This window comes from Harpia harpyja, chromosome 17 (assembly GCF_026419915.1).
Source record: "Harpia harpyja isolate bHarHar1 chromosome 17, bHarHar1 primary haplotype, whole genome shotgun sequence".
Classification (NCBI taxonomy): Eukaryota; Metazoa; Chordata; class Aves; order Accipitriformes; family Accipitridae; genus Harpia; species Harpia harpyja.
In genome coordinates, this window is record NC_068956.1 from 693593 (window position 1) to 708052 (window position 14460).

At 70.0% G+C, this 14460-nt stretch overlaps 2 protein-coding genes across 12 annotated transcripts in view; one reads left to right on the top strand and one right to left on the bottom strand.

The window, feature by feature from the left end:
- The window catches only part of STIM1 (stromal interaction molecule 1), a 102341-nt gene extending 100767 nt beyond the window's left edge, over positions 1–1574 (bottom strand). For 3 of the 11 annotated variants that reach the window (XM_052812524.1, XM_052812527.1, XM_052812532.1), the window contains exon 1: positions 794–1158. In XM_052812524.1, the coding sequence (XP_052668484.1) occupies positions 794–902 (109 nt within the window). In that variant the 5' untranslated portion in view covers positions 903–1158. Of the gene's footprint in view, positions 1–793; positions 1161–1469 lie in introns of those variants that run through there. The other 8 variants (XM_052812522.1, XM_052812523.1, XM_052812528.1 and 5 more) reach the window with 6 other exon arrangements.
- A 2189-nt stretch (positions 1575–3763) lies between these two features.
- On the top strand, positions 3764–13781 carry RHOG (ras homolog family member G). Its single transcript, XM_052812867.1, has 2 exons — positions 3764–3886; positions 12387–13781. The coding sequence occupies exon 2, from the start codon at positions 12426–12428 to the stop codon at positions 12999–13001; it is 576 nt and encodes a 191-aa protein (XP_052668827.1). The 5' UTR covers positions 3764–3886; positions 12387–12425; the 3' UTR covers positions 13002–13781.
- Positions 13782–14460: the final 679 nt, after the last annotated feature.

Here is a 14460-nt window from a genome sequence, read left to right on the forward strand (position 1 = left end):
CGGTGGTTTTGACAATTCCCGGCCCCTCCGCCGAGGCCGGCTCTGGCAGTTGTTCTGGCAGCAGAACAACTCCACCAAAGCCTGGCTCCTGGGGGAAAAATCCACCCAAGTCCAGAGGGACTTGGGCTTCTCCTTTCTTTTTTTTTTTTTGCTGGGCTGTTGGCTTTTGGGGCAGAGGGGAGGGAAATATGGTGGAAGAGAGAATAGCTGGCTGTTAGGTCTTTGCTACCTCTCCTCTTCTGGGCTGAGAGGTGGGAAAACCTTGCCCCCGGAGCAGGGCGAGGGCAGGAGGCATGCCAGGGTTACACAACCCTTGGGATCCCTCACCCCCAGCCCGCTGCCTCCCCAGCCAGGCTGCCCACCTGGGAACGTCCTTAAAAAAAAAAAAAAATTAAACACTGGCACGTTCTGAACACACCGAGTCACGATCCAAAACACTCATTAGCAAATAGCTGGAGTCCATTGCAAAAATAAACAGGGATTATTTTTGGTCCTTCGACCCTTGCCCTGAGCTCTGTGGGTTTCCCAACCAGGGCCGGGACATGGTTAGCAGCACCACTTATCCAATAAGCCGGGGAGCAGCCTCAAAACGGAGCCGAGGCCGGTTGGCAGTGCCCTAACCCGGCTCGCCGCCCCTGGCCGGAGCAAACCTGCCCCCAAACCACCGGGGCTGGAGGCTTCAACGCCGGCCCGGATCCTTTGGGAAGCCGGCGGCAGAGAGAGGCCTCGGGGAACGCGGGAACGGCTCTGAGGGAACGGGGCGGGGGTGTCCCGGCGGGAGGGCCGCTCTCACCTGCGATGGCGGTCTCGTCCAGGTGGGAGCCGGGGGGCCGTTCCCCCCGCCCCTGCTGCAGGAGGAAGCCGCACAGGACCCACAGGGCCACTCCCGACCGTAAATCCATTTCCGCCTCTGTCTCGCCGCTTCCCCCGCCGCTGTCAGCTCCTCCTCGGCATCGGCCCCCGGCGCTGGGCCCGGTCCTTCACCTCACCTCAGCTCGCCTCGGCTCGGCTCCGCCGTAACCCCTCGGCCAGGCGGGAGCGGGCTGCGCGCTCCGGGGCAGCACCGGCTGCGCTCCGCGGCCCTCACCGGCTGAGGGACGGCGGGTTATTTCCCGGTACTCCGGACCGGGGAACCGCCGCCGGCCCCCGCCCGCCCCCGGGTCTGCCCTCCTAGCCCCCCCCCTCCCCCCCGCAGTGGTCTTTCCCGGGAGAGCCTTCCCTCCCCGCAGCAGTGGTGTCTCCCGGGAGAGCCCTACCTCCCCTCTCCTCAGCAGTGGTCTCTACCGGGACAACCCTGCCCCCCCCCCCCCCGGTACGCTCCTTCCCCCACCTTCCTCCTCCGCAGCGGTCTCTCCCGGGACACCCCCCCTCTCCACCCCCCACCGCGGTCTCTCCCGGGACAGCCCCCCCCCCCCGGTAGCGGTGGTCTCTTCCAGGCACCCCCCCCCCCCGCGCGCCCCGCTGCGCACCGGGCCCTGGCGCCGCCGCCACACGCTCGCTGACAGGGGGCGGAGCCAACCGCCGCCGTGCGAGACCCTCCGCGGGGCGGGACCGCCCCGCGCCGCCGCCCGGCCAATCAGGGGCGGGCAGGTGGCCACGCCCTCCCTCTTCCTCTTCCCCCCTCCCTTCCCTCCCGCCTCCGCCGGGTTCCTCGCGTCCGCCGCTGAGCCGCAGCGGCCTCTGGCGGGCGCAGGCGGGAATGCCCAGGCTGGGCGCGGGGCGCTGGCGCGGCGCGGAAGCTAAGCAGAGGTGGCTGCGTGTGACGCCTGGATGGGTGACCTCACTGGAGGTAGCCCGCCTCGAGCCCCGGCTTGTCTGTCAGAGCGCCGCGACACATCAGAGCATCCCGACTTGTCGGGACAGACCCGTTTTGACGCCTGAGCGCGTGGTTGCTGGCGGCCAAGCCCGAGCTGCCACGCTTCGGCACCCCCCCCCCCCCCCCCCCCCCCCGAGAGCTGCAACACCCTGCCAGCGCCACATGCTCCCGGTGGCATCGCCGCTCACCGGTGCTGAACCGGTGCCATCAGCGCCATTGGGGCCCACAGCCACCAGCACCCGGAGGCCACCAGCCCGCGGTGGCGGACGGGAAGGTCAGGGGCTAAAGTTTCTCATGTCCTTTTCCCTCGGCACCGGGGCTGAAAGCAAAGCTCCCTGCAGGGATCGGATCCGGCCCCAGAATAGCTCCGTGGCCACCGGCCTGGAAGCAAAGTCCCATCCTGCTCCAGCCCCGCTGCCCTGAGAGGCATCACCCTCACTCCTGGAGCAGGCACCCATCAGCCAGGCAGTGCCCAACGCTGCCGCCCTGGGATGCGGGATGGGGGGGACACGACCAGGCTGCAGGGCTGGCGTCGCGTGGGGAGCCCCGGCCCTGGCGGATGCCTGGGATGGAAAAGAGGGCTGGCCACGGAGGTGAGCGGGCAGCACCCCGAGCCACAGGCAGCTGCCAGACTGATTTCTAGGCAGAGGGTTCCCAGTGGGGTCCCAGCCCCAGTCCTCTGTGCTGGTGTGGAGGAAGATCCCAGGTGCGGGCAAGGGGTCCCATGCCTGCAGAGCCCCCGTGGTTGAGATGCCCCGGGATGAAGATGGGGACAGGCATGAAGAACAGCCTCGCCTCCATCCCCGGGCAGCCGCCTTCCCCCCATGACACCGTTCTGCCCCAGGGCCAGAGACCCTCATGGGCTGTGGGTGCTGCTGGGGGGACCTGGCCGTTACGGGGACCCCCAGCTTGGGGGACCTGGCCCTTGCAGGGACCCTCACAGCGCCTGGGTCTCCTCTGGCCCTGACCCAGCAGGACAAGGCCGTGCTTTGGGGGGGCTCTGCCCCTGCAGCAGCCCTGGGACCCTGCTGTTCCCCCTTGGGGTGCAGCAGGGTGGCCCCGGTTCCCCTCCCCAGGCAGCTGGTCCCCACTCTCCCCTCATCCCATCCCCATCTCTCCCCCCGAGACCCCGGTGGCACCCCGATAGCAGGGGCTGCCATCTCCCCTGCCTGCCATCCCCCCTTGTCTCCCCAGGGAGCCCCGGCCGGCCGGTGTGGGCTCCCCTCTCTCCTTGGCCCCCCATGCAGCCCCCTGCCCCTGATGTAAGACTTCCCCAGAGCTCCCAGCCCCCTGGGCTGGCAGCGGGCTACCCCAGCCTGTCCCTGTCCCCATCCCTGTCCCCATCTCTGCCATCCGGGACCCCCAGGCACCTCTCACCCTGCCCCGAGCCCCGGGGCAGGGTGAGGGCAGGAGCGAGTGGGTATCAGGGAGCCGGGGGCGGGGGGGGGGGCTGCAGCACCCTGTTCTGTGGGTGGTCCCGTGGGAACGGGCACAGCTCCGGCACCAGGAGCCGGACACCCCCCCCCCCCACCCGCCTGCTGCGGCGGGTCCCGGAGCTGTGGCCGAGGCGGCCGGGGTGCTGGGGGTCCCCCTCGGTCCCCCCCTCAACCCGAACCTGCTGCAGCCTCTGCATCAGCCCCCGGCCCTGGAGACGGGGCGGGCTCCCGCGCCCCCTCCCCGCTGCCCGGCTGGCACCCGGAGCCCGCTCCGAGGGGCAGCGGGGGGGGGGGGGGGCCGGGGCCGGGCGGCGGGGCGATGCCGGGGGGACTCAGGGTGTGTGTCCCCCCGCGCCGTCCCGGGTACCCTCCCGAGGGAAGGCCCCCCCCGGCCCCCGGGCCGGGCCGAGGAAGGAAGCGGCGGGGCGGGCGGGGGCCGGGCGCGGCGGAGGGAAGTTTCTCCGCGGGACCGCCCGGGGCGGCGGGAGGAGGCGGCCGCAGACTTCCTCCTTCTCCTCCTCCTCCTCCTGCTCCTGCTCCTGCTCCTGCTCCTGCTCCTGCTCCTGCTGCTGCTGCTGCTGCTGCTCCTCCGGCCCCGCGCCCGCCGCCCGGAGCCGCCGCGCCATGCCCCGGGGTGAGTGGGGGACCGGGCCGGGGGTCGGGGGTCGGGGGGGGGGTGGCCGGGTCCCGCTGCCGGGGCAGGGGCACCCGGCGGCAGCCGGCCAGGGATGGGGGTCCCGCTGCCGGGGCGGGGGGGTGGGTACCGGGTCCGGGTCGGGGTGCGGGTCGGGGCGGCGGGAGGAGCCGCCCGCCGGGGCCAGGGCGGGGGCTGACGGGGGGTAACGGGGGTCCGGGGTGCCGGGGGTGCTGGCCCCCGCCGCCCGGCGGAGCCCGGGAGCGGCCCCCGGGGGGAGCGGGGCCGGCGGCTGCCGGGACAGAGCGGGGACAGAACCGGCCCGGCCCGACCCCCTCGGCGGGGCCGCTGCACCGGCTCGGCCCCCACCGGCACTGCACCCGCGGCCACTGCCCCCACTGCCCCCACTGCCACTGCTCCCACTGCACTGACCCCACTGCACTGACCCCACTGCACTCACCCCACTGCACTGACCCCGCACACGCCGCACCGCTCACTGCATGAACGGAAAGGCACTGCACAGCGTGACCCGCCGTGCCTGGCGCTGCACGGGCTGCACTGCACACCAGAGGGCACTGCACCCTCTGCCCGCTGCACTGCACCCTCTGCCCGCTGCACTGCATCCTCTGCCTGCTGCACTGCATCCTCTGCCCGCTGCACTGCCCCCTCTGCCCGCAGCACTGCCTGCTGCACTGCACTCTGCCCGCTGCACTGCACCCTGTGCCCACTGCACCCTGTGCCCACTGCACTGCCCACCGCACCTGCTGCACACCAGGCACCCCACTGCAACACTCAGTGCATGCACTGCAGGGTTCTGCACTGCACACACTGCACCCACCGAAAGGTACAACACCGCACACTGCGGGACACTGCGCACGCACTGCACCGCACATCATTGCACACAGCCACTGCGCCCACTGCAACACCTGCCCACAGCCCCGCGCTGCACACACCTTGCAACACGCCCGTTACAACACACGCTGCACGTCCCGTGCGCGCTGCAACGCTCGTTGCAACACTGCACGCGCTGCAACACGCACGTCACTCGCACACGCTATCACACACCCCAACACAGCGCAACGCTGCAACAGACATGCTGCCACACATGTTCAGCAGACACCACGCAGACACTGCGGTGCACGCTGCAGCCCTGCCACTGCCGTGCCCATCGCACGCCACGGTGCACGCTGCAGTGCTCACGCGGCCATGCGCTCGCACACGTCAGAGTGCTGGGAGGTGCAGGGGTGGCACGGTGCAGCAGGGGAGCGCGGTCAGCTCTGCTGTGTGGCAGGGCTGGCCCCGGGGTGGGTGTCTGGCTGTGGTGGGTGTTTGTTGCTGGGCCACCCCAGGCCCCCCGGGCTGGGCAGACGGTGAGTGTGCCGCAGCCCCGTGACTCTCCTTTTGTGAAACCCGCCTGGGCTTGGGGTCACCTCTGGTGAGGCTTCGGGGAGCTCTGCCCTCCCCTCTCCTCCCCTGCCTTCTCCTCCCCTCCTGGTGGGGGGCAGTGGGGGGACGTGCTGGGGGGCAGTGGTGGGATGCGTTGTGCCGTTGGCCAAACACGAGCTCCCGATTTGGCTTGCGCCGCCTCTCGATGCCGTCCCGCTGCTGGCTCGCTGCAGAGCGGGGGCACCCGTGGGTCTCCGAGTGCCTGGGGGAGACATCCCCCCCCCGGGAGGGGCACGGTGTGGCCATGGCTCTGTGGGTGGGTGCATAGGCTGGGGTCCCGCTGGGCTCACTCCTCTTTCCTCGGCGGAAGGAGAAGCTGCCGAAGCGCCGGCAGTGGCACGTGGGGACGTCGTCCAGCCCTGCCGCTGGGGCTGAGCTGTGGTGGATGTTTTCGGCTGGGGTGGGCAGCGGGGCTGGTGCTGGAACCGTGGGGTGCTGGTAGCTGGGAGCATCCGTGGGTGCAGGCGTGTCTCTGGCGATGCCAGGAGGCACCCGAGGCCGGCACACCTCATGGCAGCAGTGGTGGCGGCCAGCGGGTGTAGGTGTGGTGTGTGCCCTGCGTGGCTGGGAGCAGGGGTCGGGCATCCTGCACCCGCGGCTTTGGTTTGACCGTCGAGTCAAGAGGGGCCGAACTGGTCCGGTGCTGGTGTGCTGGGCACCCTGCCTCCACAGTGTGAGCTGTTTTCCCACCCTGAGGCCAGGGAGCATGGCCTGGCCTGGCTGGCTCCATCCATCCATCCACCCACCCACCCACCCACCCACCATCCCTCCGTCCACCCCTCCGTCCATCCCAGGATCCCCCCGATGCAGGCGGCCGTGTCTGACCGGGAGCAGCCCCGGCCAATGTTGGCCCCGTCCCACTGCGGGGTTGGGGCAGGGGTTTGCTGGCCAGTGCTGGCCCCGGCTCAGGGGCCACTCGTGCCGGCTTTGGCAGCGCCTCGAGCGGGAGACCGAGGGTAGGGAGCAGCCGTGACCGTGCCAAGGGGCAGAGCGGGACGCGGTGGCGGAGCTCACCGACCTGGAAGGGAAATAAAATGAGGAAATTAGTCACGACGAGCCTGCAGCTGGAAAATGAGGAAAAACCAAAATCCTTCGACTCAGCATGGAAGTTATTTTAGCCGTGACAGCAGGGCCACGGGGCAGAGCGGGGGGTGCCGGTGACAGCACCCCTCAGGACATGTCCCACAGAGCGGGGATCCCGTCTCGGCCGCACCAGCACCGGGTCCCCGCCACAGTCGTGGCAGAAACCGCCCCCACCCCGCTCCCACGCCGGTGCCGGTGGCGGGCCGGCACACTTGGCCCCATGGGGTCCCTGCTCGGTATTTATAGATTTTATTAGTTTCCTCTTTCTGCCTGCTGAGCCGATGGCAGTGCCGGGGGGGCCGCGCTGTGCTGCTCTCCCCGCAGAGCAGGAGAGACCCCGGAGATCATGGCAGCTGACCCCCAGCCCTGGGTCGGCCGGGGCTTGTCCGTCTGTCCGGGATGGACACACCGCCCGGCCCGTGAGCGTGGGCAGCGACGTGCCGGCCGCAACCTCTGCTCCCTGCCGGCACCGCGCGGGATGCCCGGTGTGGGGTGCCCGGTGTGGGGTGCCTGTGGTGGGGAGTGGGGTGCGCAGCGCCTGGTGCACAAGGTGGGGTGCGAGGTGCACGGCGTGGGGCGCAGCGTGGGCTGCGCCGTGTGCGATGCGGGGGCTGTCTCGCGCGGCGCGCCATGCAGGGTTTGTGGTGCAGGGTGCGCCGTGTGTGGTGCATGTGGCGTGGGGTGCATGTGGCGTGGGGTGCATGTGGCGTGGGGTGCATGTGGCGTGGGGTGCAGGGCGCACGGCGCACAGCCTGCGCGGCGCGCTTTGGTTTGCTTTGGTTTGTCAGGTTTAGGTGCCGTGGGGCTGGGGACCGCCAGGCCGGCAGCGGGAGGGGAGCCCGCAGGGGCGGCTGCTCCGCTCCCCCAGCGGAAAAACCCAGCGGGGGGGATGCCCTGGCTGTGAGAGATGGCGAGCGGGTTTTGCTTCCCTTTTCTGCTGAAGAAGAGATGAGTCGCTTTTCCCATCCAGGGGGGGTGGCAATGGGGGGGGGGCAGAGGTTGCGGTGCGTCACCCACAGCCCCGCTCGCCCGCCCATGCCCTCTCCCCAGCACCCCAAATCCCGGCCGAGCGGCGCGGAGGGTGGCCAGGGTCCTGCTGGGGTGAGGGGTGCTGAGTCCCAGGGTTAGGCACCATGCAGACCCCTCAGTGCTCCGACCCTTCCTCTTCCTCCTCCAGTTCCCCTCCTGTGGGGCCAGGGAGTCGGGCTGGGGGGGGCAGGCGCCTCCGGTGCCCCACGCAGGCTGTGCCCCTCGGCCCCACGAGGCTGCCCGTGCCCCAGCATTTCTGGGGGGGGGGCACACCAGGGGCTGTGTTCGCCCGATGTCCCCAGGCGCCGCAGGACAGTGGCCAGGCTGTCCGGTGGCCGTGGGCTGCGGGACCCTCGGGTGCCACGGGACCCTCGGGTGCCACGGCTCTGGGATTCTGCAGGGACCGTGGGCAACCTCCGGCCCCTGCCCGGCACCGCGGGGATGCCATCGTGCAACCCCCAGCCCCGTCCCGGCCCCCGTTCGGCACGGTTCCCACCTCCCCTCCTGTCACCTTGCAGCGGGGGGGCAGGGAGGGCCAGGGGGGTCAGAGCCCATGTGGCTGCGGGTCAGGGACATGGGTGGCCCCGCAACACCCCTCGTCCTCCCCGGGCAGCCGAGGGAGGGTTGGGGCTTTGGCTGCTGCAGGGGTCTTATCCGCACCAAGCCCCCTCCTCGGTGAGCAGTTTGCCCCGTGCACGCAGGTAGCACGGCCGTGCCTGCGGGTCCCCTCATCGTGCCACCATCCGCGGCACCGCACCCGGAGTCGGTGGTGCCCGTGGTGCCAGCGATGGCGAGAGCAAAAACGGTCCTGCGCGAGCGCCCGGGTCCTGCCACAGCCCCGCCACGGGCAGCGCGTACGCCCACGTTTGCTTCTTGCCGGTGGCAAGCCTCGGGCCACGCTGGGGTTTCACGGCCCCAGGGGCCCTGGGTCGTGGAGAAGTGGCCCACTGCCCACTCCCTGCTCCTCCTCTCCTCCGTTTCCCCATAGCAGTGATGCTCTCATGGGCACGAGCATTTCCACTTGCACCCTGTCCCCTTCCTTAGCAACCCCGCTGACTCAGCCCGGGCCTTTCCCGAGATGCGGATGGGTGCCCGCTGGGTGCCAGCTCACCCCGGGGTGCCCGCAGCCCCACGGCCGGTTTGGGGGTGCAGGGTTTGAGCTCGGCGTGACCAGTCCACGCCGTGTCCCGCTGCGGGACGGTCCCGGGGCCGTGGCTGGTGTTCAGGGGCCGCCCCGCTCCCCGAGGGATGGGACGCCGCTCCGTCCCCGTGCCCTGGGACAGCCGCCCCTCGCACCCCACTTCTGGCCGCAGCGGCTTCCCCGCGTCCCCCGCCGGGGCCGGCTCCTGCCCATCTGTTCTGCTGCCGACATTGTCCTTGGGTTCCGGCGGCTCTTCCCACCCCTCCGGGTATTTATAGGCAGCGACCGGCTCTGGCTGCATCTCCTCCGGCCGCTCTGCCGACGGGGTGTCCCCAGGACCCCAGTACTCCCTGGGGTGCCCCCGGCAGCCTCTCAGGGCAGTAAACTGCCCCCACGCCCCCCTGATCTGGGGTCCAGGGCTCCTGCGGGACCCCTCTCACTCCCACCTCAGCTGGGTGACCCTTGCTGGGACCCGCTGCCCCAGCCCCAGCCCGGGGGGGATGCCCCGGTGTCACACCACCAGCCAGTTGGTCCTGGCAGCGGGGGGACCCCAGCCTGGGGGACAGCGGGGACCCTCCACCGAGCCCCACCATGGGCTGCAGGATGACTGCCCAGCATGCAAATAGCTATGGGGACCTTGGGGTGCCCGTGGGCCATGGGGACAGCAGGACCCTGCGGGTGCCGGGGACTGCATGCCTCGTTAGGGGCTCATGGGGCACCCTCAGGTGCCGCGATGCCTCGAGGTGGCTCCTGCTCTGGGATGCTGTCCCCTGCCCTCCCCATCTATCGCATCCCACGCCACCTTGCACCCCCAGCTGGGTCCCCCCCAGTGACATCCCTGCAGCGGGGATGCTGCACCCGCCCGTTGCAGCTCCTGCACCCCTGGGTTTGGGTGGTTTTAAACCCGCCGCACGCTCCCCCCGCCCAGCTGAGCCCAGTGCCGCTTGGTGCACCTCCCACCCTGCCCCGTGGGGTCCGTGGGGACACAGCTGCTCCCCAAGGCCCCGTGGGGGGGACAGTTTTGCAAAGAAAACCAAAGGCTGGCATTTAGGAATAACGTTGGATTTTTTTTTTTCACAAAACAAAACCCAGTTTGGGTTTATTTCAGCTGGAGAGCGGCTGGCTCCAGCTCCTGGCAACCCAGCGCCTGCTGGCCTTCAGCTTGGGAAGAGAAGAGAATTTAAATCTAAAATGTGAACCAAAATGGCTTTCCAGGAAAATTCTTGTTTTTGCCATCTCTTCTTCAAGCCGATCTCATCAGAAAAGGAAAAAAAAATCTGCTGCAGCACTGCCGCCTGCCCTGGAGGGGCTGAGGGGGAGCAGGGTGCCCGTGCCCCCCAAGCCTCACAGACAATGGGGGGGGAAAAAGGTTGAAACCAGGTCAGATGATAGGTCCAAGCTGGGTCAGGTAGGTCCCAACCAGCTCAGCCAGGTCCCTGCCACGGTGCGATGGGGGTGGCTTCATCCCACTCTGGGGACTGCCCCGGGGTACCCCCCCCCCAGCGCCGGGAGCCCTGGGCAAAGAGCCAGGGTGGCTGCGGGACGGAGGGGGCACGGGTGCCACGTACGTCCCGTGGCCCCACTGTGTCTGCGTGGTCCCGCCAGTCCCGCCAGTCCCACCAGTCCCTGGCAGCTGGGGGTGAGCAGGGCGACCAGGGCTGGGCACTGGTGCAGGGGTGTTTTGGGCGCGATGCAGCCAGGCAGGGACTGGGGGTGCTGGGGGGGGTGGCGGACGAGGAGCTGGCGGCAGCACCTGATGAGAAATGAGGGTGTGTTGGGCATCCCAGGCAGTTAATGCTTGGCCTGAGCGGGGCAGCCCCCCACGGGCAGGCGGGACCCCCGGGGGTTCCCTCCCCAGCGCTGTACGGTGACAGCATGGGGCAGCGGGGTGGCAGATACAGCCCCACAGAGGTTGCCCATCCCTGGAGATGGCCCAGCGTGGCCATGGAGGGAGCTTGGTCTCCCATCGCCCTGCTCCCGCTCCCGTTGCCCTGATCCAGTTCCTTCTCCCGCTGTCCTGCTCCCCCCCCGCCCCGCTCCTGCTCCCCCTGATCCTGTACCCATCGCCCCGTCCCCATCTCCCTGCTCCTGTCCCCATCTCCCTGTCCCCATCTCCCTGTCCCCATCTCCCTGCTCCTGTCCCCATCACCCTGCTCCTGCTCCCTCTGCTCCTGCACCCATTGCCCTGATCCTGCTCCCACCCCTCTGCCTGCTGCTGCCTGCACCGTTGCTGAGCCCCCCCCCCAGGCCGTGGGGGACCCCGGCCGGTACGGCCTGGTGTGAGGAAACCCTCCGGGCTGTGTTCGTGACCGAAGCGGGGAGAAAAATCGAGGCCAAAGGGGCCGGGTATTTATTTGTGACCCGCCCGGGATCCCACGCTGTGCGAGCAGCCCCGGCGTGGCCAGCAGGCTTCCTGCTGCGGGCAGGCGCTGCCTGCGGTGGAGGGGGGGGGGGGGATAGAGGGGGGCTGCCTGCAACGGCCCCGGTGCTGCGGCCCCCCCATTCATGAGCTGAAGACCCAGGCATCCCCCCCGACCCTCCGCCGTGGAAGCACTTTTGCAGTGGGGAAACTGAGGCAGTGGCTTCAGCGGCGTTCCGGCCGGCCCCCCCCGGCTTGTCCTGCCTGTACCCGGGGGTGCAGCGGTGCAGGCAGGGAGCCAGGCAGGGCGGGGGTCACGTCGCACCAGGTCCCGCTGCAGGCAGGAAGCCGGGTGTCAGGGCGGGAAGAGGAAGAGCGACTTCCCCATCCGAGGGGGAAGGGGAAGGGGAAGGGGAAGGGGAAGGGTCTGGCTCGGGGGGGGGGCCACGGCCCCGTCACCCTTCCCCAGAGCCCCGGGGGTCTCTGGGGAAGAGGGTTGTGTGTCCCCCCGCCCCAGCCCGGGGCTCTGGGCCGATGCGGCATCCCCGGCTCCTCCACCCCAGCACCTCCGCTGCCGCCCCGTCGCTGCGGCACGTGAGCCGCTGCCCCGGCCGAGATAACCCTCCCGACGGGACAAATCCCAGATCCCGGTGGGGAAAGGGGATGCTGGCCCAGCCCCACGGGTGGGCAACCTCTCGCCCCGGCGCCGTGCGGTGCCCCCCGCGCCTCGGCTGGGCTGGGCTCGGCAGCGCCCGGCTCCAGCCTGCCGCAGGAAGGGGAGCAGGATGCGGCCCTTAATGGCAATTGCAGAGGGAACCTGAGGAAGGCAAACAGGGAAACGCGCTGGGCTCGGGGATAAACACAGCTGCCGGAGCGGACATCAGCCCCGAGGGGCCGCGCCAGCGGCCGCTCTCCGGCCTGGCCGTGGCACCAGCCCGGCCTCTGCCCCGCCGGGGCCAGCACCGCTTGGCGTGTGTGGCACCGGGCGCCAGGGCTGGGGCACACGGCAGCAGCCCGCACGCTCCCACAGCCCAAATCTGCCCCTGGCTGCATGCCCTGCTGCCCTCCATCTCCTACCGGGATGGAGGCACGGCACAGCGTGGAATGGCACGGCACGGGGTGCTGCAGCAGCCTGGCTGTCCTGGCAGCACCGTCCTGGGGACGATGCTGTCCCCGAGCATGGCAGCCGCGGTGGCACACACTTTTGTCCTGGATCAGGGGGTGCGGTTCCCCATCGGGGGGGTCTCTGGGCTGCTGTGGACCGTGGGGGCTGCACGGGGGGACGCGCCTGGCCGGGAAGCTCACCCGGACTGCGGGATGGAGGGTGAACCGAGTGTGACCTGCCCCTCTGCACCCTCCGGCCTCGGGTGTCCGAGCAGGGGGACCACGGTGACCCCAGCTCCACCATGTCCCCTGACCCTGACCCTCTCCCCTCCCCACAGGCTGCTGAAGGGGGACGCGAAGGACGCCGAGCCGCGGGGATGCAGAGCATCAAGTGCGTGGTGGTGGGCGACGGGGCGGTGGGGAAGACCTGCCTGCTCATCTGCTACACCACCAACGCCTTCCCCAAGGAGTACATCCCCACCGTCTTCGACAACTACAGCGCCCAGAACACGGTGGATGGCAGGACTATTAACTTAAACCTGTGGGACACGGCCGGCCAGGAGGAGTACGACCGCCTCCGGACGCTTTCCTACCCCCAGACCAACGTCTTCATCATCTGCTTCTCCATCGCCAGCCCGCCCTCCTACGAGAACGTCAAGCACAAGTGGTACCCGGAGGTGTGCCACCACTGCCCCAGCGTGCCCATCCTCCTCGTCGGCACCAAGAAGGATCTGAGAAACAACCCTGAGACCATGAAGCGACTCAAGGAGCAGAACCAGGCGCCCATCACCACCCAGCAAGGCATCAGCCTCTCCAAGCAGATCCGCGCCGTCAAGTACCTGGAGTGCTCGGCGCTCAACCAGGAGGGCATCAAGGATGTCTTCACCGAGGCGGTGAGGGCCGTGCTCAACCCTGTCCCGGCCAAGCCCAAGAAGCCCTGCGTCCTTTTGTGACGGGGCTGCTGGCGACCAGCGAGAGACGATCCTGTCCCTGCCCCGCTGCCCCCCAAGACACTGCCTGGCACCACCAAACCCCCCCTGCCCACCCCGGTGCCTCCCCGAGCCTCGCTGCCCCCCCCAGGGATGGCGGGACCGGGGCCGCCAGCCCAAAGCCGCCAGCTTTAATAATATAGACGTTGTTTGCACTAACTGGCTGTCCGCCCTGGGGGGCTGCGGGGCTCCCCCAGCTCCGCAGGACCCCCACCCCAGCCCTGGCTGTCAGCGTTCGCTTTTGGGTGACACCTCTCTGGTCCCAGCATAGACCAACGTTTCCTGAGAAGGGGATGCTCGGGGTGGCCGAACCTGCCTCCTGCCCTGAGCACCCCATGGGGACCCGCCACCCCCAGCCCCTGCACCAGCGGGGCTGGGGGGGGGGGCACAAGGGGAGGCCCTCAGCCCCTCTATGCCAGCGCTGGCGCTCGGCCACCTCCGAGCATCCCGCTGCCCCGGCACTGGCATGGCCCCATCCTGCCGCGGGGTCCCGGCGGCTGTGCCGGGGGTATCCTGGGCCGGTGTTTGGGGTGAGCCCAGCCCGGCACAGCATCGCCGGCTCTCCGGGGCCAGCGCCGGGGAAGTCCAGCCCTGGCGAGAGCGGCGTCGGAGCTGCCGATGGGCTCTGCCGGAGGAGAGTGTTCCTGCACCGTGGGGTGCCGGGGCTCCACGGGGCAGTGGGACTCGCCTGTAACCAGCCGCTCCCTGAGTTGCTTCTCCTGAAATAAAGAGACCTGCCCAGGCTCCCCGTCTCCTGTGCTCTCCCGCGCGCCCCTGCCTTCCCCCAGCACAGGGACACCCCGGGGGGGGGGACATGGGTGCCCCCACCCCAAGCTGGACCGGGTTCTCTTGCCCTGCCAGGGCCAAGCCGAGGGCGTTCACGGCAGTGCCGCTGCCTGCCGGGGGTCTCTGGCCAGGGGAAGCTCGGGGTGCCCCTGCCACGGCCAGCCCTGACCCCCGGCTACCCCCACGACCACTCGGGGCCGGCGCTGAACTCGGGCTTGGGGACATTGCAAGGGATAGGAACGGGGACACTGCAGAGGCTGCGCATGGGGACAGCGCAGGGGTGGGCGCAGGAGCGAGGTTCTCTCCCTGGGACCCCTCCAGCCCCCCCAGCTCCGGCTCTGCCCTGTCCTGCCCCGCTCCGGAGCGGCAGGCAGAGGCCAGAGCCCCGCGTCCCCGTGCCTGGGGTGTCCCGTGGGACCTCGGGTCCCGCGGCCGAGTGCCGAGGCTGACGACGACGGCGGCGGCGAGGGACCGGCAGCAGCCCCGGCTGCTCGGCCACGCTCGCCACCCCCTTGCCAGCCCCAGCGGGCTGCCGGCACGTGCTGGCCGGCGGCCGGATCCGGCCAGGCCTGGCAGGGCCCCCGCTGCCGCGCTCTTGGGCCCCTTGCCTGGCCCCGGGTCCTTCCTGCAGGAAGGG

Excerpts from the sequence above, each read along its gene's own strand:
- RHOG (XM_052812867.1), top strand. The coding sequence starts at position 12,426 with ATGCAGAGCATCAAGTGCGTGGTGGTGGGCGACGGGGCGGTGGGGAAG.